The 6000-nt window shown below is 47.8% G+C and overlaps 1 protein-coding gene across 10 annotated transcripts in view; it reads left to right on the plus strand.

Moving 5' to 3' along the window:
• The window catches only part of LOC147010884 (ataxin-2-like), a 269821-nt gene that overhangs the window by 257154 nt on the left and 6667 nt on the right, over positions 1–6000 (plus strand). For all 10 annotated transcript variants that reach the window (XM_085858770.1, XM_085858768.1, XM_085858764.1 and 7 more), the window contains one exon: positions 917–1068. In XM_085858770.1, the coding sequence (XP_085714896.1) occupies positions 917–1068 (152 nt within the window). The remainder of the gene's footprint in view (positions 1–916; positions 1069–6000) is intronic.

Genomic DNA, 6000 nt, shown 5'->3' on the forward strand with positions numbered 1-6000 from the left:
GATCCTTTGAGATGATCGATAAATTCGTAGTTTTTAGCATTTGCAAACTTTTTGGCTTATTTGTTGGCTTAAATGTGCTTGATCCTGAAATATCTCGGATACCAAGTCTCGAACCTGCCATGTACTTGGATGGACGATCAACATGGAAGCCTGAGAGATAGCAAAGTATCCCAGTTGATCGCATGTTTGTTTGTGAGCTCTCTGGTACTAAATTTGTTTCTTGTCTAGTTAACGCCAATCAAATATAAACAACTGGTACATTGCTTGGAGGTGTGCCGCTTCTCGGAGTATGACATTCTTTGGATGGTGATGTGTAGCCGGCTGTCCCACCTGCATTTATGTTGTGAATGTTAAAGATCACATAGTGTCTTGAAAATGAATCTGCTTTGTGTGCTGTTACCCTGATTGAAGTGTCTGCTAGGATGTTAAATGGGGTAGGTAAAGAGATGTGGATGTTATCTTGGTTACAAGTTCATTATCAGAAGGGAGTTGGCACATAAAGGCAAAAGTCAGATTAATTTGTAGGAGTCAAGAAAAAGCATAGGCACGATGCGCCAAATGATTTCCTCCATTATCGTAGTTCTCTTATATTTGCTTGGTGTACATATTGCAGAGCTAATTGCTTGTTTGTGCTAATTAATCAGCTGGGTATTTTATATATTATGTTGTATATCTTGAGCACATGGTGCATTTCCTTGTGAAAAAGATGTTGCTTTTTATCCCCCGCCACGTGGCGGAAGTGGGATATTGTTATATTTGACATTCACAAAAGATAGTCAATGGTCATTTGATTTATAAAAGGTTCAGACAACTCGTTACCATTAGCACAAATGAGAGTAATGTTGAAGGGGGTGGTGGTAGATTAAGTGATTGCATAATTTGCCTGTTGGTATGTTTTTCCTTTACGGATGACCAGTTTCTCCAACCCCTGTACCACCACCATACCCACCACCACCACTGCATCCACACCCGGGGTCACTGCACTCTCTGGCAGCCCACCCTTCACAGGCAGCGTCAGCCCATGCCGGGCAAGCCCAGCACAACCGACCTGTGCCGAGCCCCGTGCAGGTGAATATCTGTTAAACTGTTACACTCTGTGACCAGCCATTCAAACACAAGTTTTTTTTTTAACTACCCCTTGGGCTGTTTTTGAATGATGCAAATTCAAAGAATATTTGGGGGAAGATGTACCTTGCTTCTTTCTTATTCCTGTCATTCAGTCATTTGTTGCATTCATATTGCTCCAATATTTGGATAGAAGTAATCTCCATGGTTGTTTACAAATGGCCAAAGCAATTGTTCATTTGTTTCTGAAGCTAAACTGTAAGTGTCATCTAATAATGATGTTCCATTGATATCCTTTTAGTCAAATGGATGTTACAAAATAAACACCATCTCATTGATCATGTACAAATTTTTGACTTCCAGAAAGTAAGCCGTTCAGTGCTTTTGGTGGAGAAAAAAGGTGTAGAAAAACCAACTTCTTGAAGAAAGCTGACTGCGATATTATTGGCAGGTCAGGCCAGATTAGATCTGTGACTTGCTTACAGGTACCATGTAAACCTGTACTAACCTGTTTCATGGTGGGGTTGTCGGTGACTAAACTGTCTCCCGCACCAAGTTTCCTGGTGAGGAAGGTGTATGGATATGGACACCCAGCACGATTAAAAACAAAACATGTCAAAGGGTGGGGGAGCTCCTTGTGAGCCAATGGCCATCCATACCTTGTGCCCAACTGTGTCTGCGGATGTCCTCCTGCAGTTGGGTTACTCCAACGAAGGTCGTTGGCAGGATTTGCACTCCAGCCACCATAAAACCCTTCACTCTGCAAAATACAAGAAAAACGCAAAGAAAATAGAAAACCCACTCGTGGGAGTACCTCCTGTGCAGCTGCCCTTCGTAGGGCAGCTCACTGGATGACTGGATTGGGGCAAAGCCTTCGGAACCCCCACTCTTTGATGATGGGAGGAAAACCACGGAGTAACCTTCCTGGGTCAGATTGCGGGAGAGTTTGTCGGAGTGGTGCTGAGGTGTCCTCCACCAGACGGCGGTCTCCTTGGGTTAACTTGAGGTAGTCCTTTCGGGTGGGTGCCTGGTATGTTCTATCCCGAAGAGAGGATTAAAAATATATATATTTGGATACATTGTCGAGGTTCGTATGAGAGCTAACACACATTGCACAACAAGGGGGGTGGGAGACAAGAGGGGCGGGAGAGGGAAGGACAAAACTGTGGGGAACAGATACATTAGGAGATCTGTGGAAGGGAGAGGGATGGGGTGGGGAACATGTGGTAAACAAGATCGACACCACAGGGACTTTCAGGACCTTACACGAAAGGGAACTTTCGGGAAGGAAGGCATGGAATTTGAAGGAGTTCTGTTTGGGGTGGATTAACCGGTGTCAAAAAGGTCATGGTTTTGGATGGGGGAAGATAAGAGGTGGTGGTGAACAGCTGTTTTGAAGACCTGGAGGGAAGAATGAGATTGAAGAGTGTAGGAGTTTATTTCAAAGGTGAGGAAAAAAAGAGGAATGAAAGAGTGATGGTGAGCAGTGATTCATGATTTTGGTAGTTTTTCCAGAAGGGGGTTGCTGGTGGACCTTGAGCACTCTGCTGAAATATGGGGTGGGGGGGGGGCGCACATATCGCAGTCAGCCAGGGGGGGGGAGACCGGAGAGGAGACAGTAAAAGACAAAATGACCACCGACCTGCGTGCGGTGAGAGAGTGAGAGGCCCAAAGACTCAGCCCCACCGCGGGAGATACCAATGATCTTAAATGCCTTGGTTTCCACGGCGTGAAGCCGAGAAAGGTGAGAGGCAGGAGCACCAGCCCATAGGGGAGAGCAGTACTCCATCAGGCTGCAGATGAAAGCTTTGTATGTGGTCAGGAGCTCAGGTGGGCCGAGGAAGGACTTTACACGACGGAGGGTGCCCACTCAGCGACTGGCTTTGGAGGCCAGGTTGGAAATGTGGCTTTCCCAGGAAAGATAAATGATGATCACCTGTCTCTGTTATCATCTGAGCTCAAGCATTTGAACATAGGTATTGCAACACGCTGAGGGTACCAGATAGTGTCGAGATTATGGTGGGTGGTTCCACCTACTATTGGTCTGGGCGCTCTGATGATTAACATGCCCAAGTAGTTGCTGCAGCTGCATCCAATACGCTGACTCCAATGATAGTTGAGGTAACACCGGTCAACAAGCGTATTATGAGACGAAGGATTTGTCACTCCTTCAGCGTGGTTTCCCTGGTCCCTATATGCTCTGACTGAGGAAAGTGATCTCTCCGTGAAGGACGCATTTTATTCCATGCTTGAGTCTCTGGTTGTTCAGTGCCCCATGCGAGATACTCTTCTAGTCTTTGGGAATTTAAGTGCATCAACTGGAACTGAAATGCATGGTTACGAGACATGTGTTGGTCCCAATGGGTCTGGAACTGTGAACCAGAATAGCACTAAGTTCTTTTACTTTGCAAGAAGTCATAGACTCAGGGTGGGTGGATCATGGTTTCTGCACCAACAGGCTCATCGCCGGACTTGGTATTCCAACACTGGTGGTGTGGCAAAGGAGATTGACCATGTGCTCGTTGATGGTCGCTGGAGCATCCAGCACTGCAGGGTTGACTGGAGTGCTCAGTACCTCAATACCAGCCACAAGCTTGTGGTAGCAACTCTGAAGTTGCAGCTTAAATCCAGGAGAATGGTACCATCCCAGCCGAGGCTGGATGTTGGCAAGCTCAAGGATGAGAGGGTAGCTGATGAGTTTGCGAACAGGCTGAGTGGGGATTTGGGGAGTTTGGGTGCTTTGGGGAATCCTGAAGAGTTGTGGAGTGCCTTCAAGACCACCATCCTTGATTTTGCCGGTAGATGTCGTGGAATTTACTGGAGGGCGAAGAATTTTGTCTCTCATTGGTCACTGGTCACTGGATACCGTTGACCAGAGTCGCAGGGCCAGGCTTAATGGCAAAGCTGAGCTGTTCAGGGAACTGAGGCGTAAAACTGTACGTGTGCTGACGGTGGACAAGGAGGCCTATGTGTGGGGAATCTGTAAGGGGGTAGAGCATCACCTGTGGTCAAGTAATTCTCGTACTGCTTGCAGGGGAATTCGCACGTTGCGTTCCTCCAAGCCCGTCCCTCGGTGTACTGCAGTTAGAGCGGAGGGTGGTGGGCTTTTGACAGAGGAAGCCGAAGTGAAGACCAGCTGGGCTGGTTACTTTGAGCGGCTGTACCAGGCTGATCCACCAGCTCGTGAGTTGGATGTTAGGGGTGTTACTATCCCTATTGCTCTCCCTCCAATCAACTGTGATTCACCTTCGTTTCTGGAGACACAGGTTGCGGTGAACCGGTTGAAATGGGGTGAAGCTCGTGGGAACTGTGGCATCCATGCTAAATTTCTCAAGGCTGGTGGAAATGCTGTACTCATGTCATTGCATGCAGTTCTGTGTTCTGCATGGAACACAGACATCATCCCAATTGACTGGAAGAGGGGCCTTGGTGTGCCTCTCTGTAAACTGAAGGGTGATCGCCAGGACTGCAACAACTACCGAGGGGTGACGTTGCTCTCAGTGCCGGGCAAGGTCTTTGCAAAGATAATTATTGACAGGGTGCACCACCATCTGCTTGAGCACCAGTGCCCAGAGCAGTCAGGCTTTACACCAAAGTGGTCAATTATTGACCGTATCCTTGCTCTTCGGGTCCTCACCGAACGCAGACGAAAGTTTCGACAGGGGCTGCTTGCAGCCTATGTTGATCTCTGCAAAGCGTTCAATTCAGTGAATCGGGATGCCCTCTGGAGGATGCTTGGTCTTCGTGGGGTGCCACCAAAACTGATCAATCTGATGTCTGAACTATACTCCGGTACTGAGAGTGCTGTGAGATGTTGTAACCATCTCCGACTTCTTTCCAGTTGCTACTGGAGTTCATCAGGGGTGTGTATTCACACCCACACTTTTCAGTGCTTGTATGGACTGGATTCTGGGGCGGATGTCGGACAGATCAAGCTGCGGTGCATCGTTCAAGATCGTTCATTGGAATATCAAGATCGCTGACCTTGATTTCGCAGATGATGCAGTCATCTTTGCGGAGACTGGATATCCTTTCAGGGGCTCTTGAGGTTCTGAAGGAGGAGTCGGAGCCGTTGGTATTACGGGTTTCCTCGGTCAAAACTAAGATCCAGGCTTTCAATAACATCTTGGATGCTGCTATCTTGTCTGTACCTGTTTGTGGTGAGGATGTTTAGGTCACGCAGAGATTCACTTACCTTGGCAGTAATATTCATGTCTCTGCTGGCTGTGAGCCAGAGGTCAATAGACGTCTGGGTCGGGCCTGGAAGTTATGGATTCACTTGATTATGGGGTGTGGTGCTGTCGATACCTGTGCAGAGAACGAAAGTACGAGTCTTCAGGTCCTTGGTGCTTCCAGTCGTGCGCTCCGGATGAGTCTTGGACTCTGACCAGGGATCTGAGACGGAGTCTTAATTCCTTTGGTACCAGGTCTCTTCGGAGAATCCTTGGTTATCGCTGGTCGATCTTTATGTCCAACGCGTGTTTGCTGAGAGCGACTCATTTTGGGATTTGTTTCTTGCATAGTCCGTGAGCATCAGCTGTGGCTGTCTGGGCATGTGGCTCGTTTTCCTGACGCTGATCCTGCTCACCAGATTCTCTCAGCAAGGTAGCCTCGTGAGTGGAGAAGGCCAACGGGACGACTGCGTGCCTCATGGTTGCAGCAGGTTGATCGGCATCTCGAGGAGATGGGGATGGCGAAACTAAGGCCTCTGGAGTACCGGTGGAAAGTGGATACAGAAACGCACTGCTCCAGTGCATGCTCCCATTCCTGACCTGACCTGATGTATTCCTTTACAGAATCATTCAAGTTGATCTTTTTTCGGAGGGTTGACACATTCCCCTTCCTTTTCCCGAGTTCTCGGTATAATCCTTTTGGGGTTTTTATTTTTTTTGTGTTTTTTAAAACATCTGACCTTGTTTTCTCCTGATGTTTGGC

This window comes from Eptatretus burgeri, chromosome 16 (assembly GCF_056783735.1).
Source record: "Eptatretus burgeri isolate ZD-2024b chromosome 16, Ebu_testis_v1, whole genome shotgun sequence".
NCBI classification, from domain to species: Eukaryota; Metazoa; Chordata; class Myxini; order Myxiniformes; family Myxinidae; genus Eptatretus; species Eptatretus burgeri.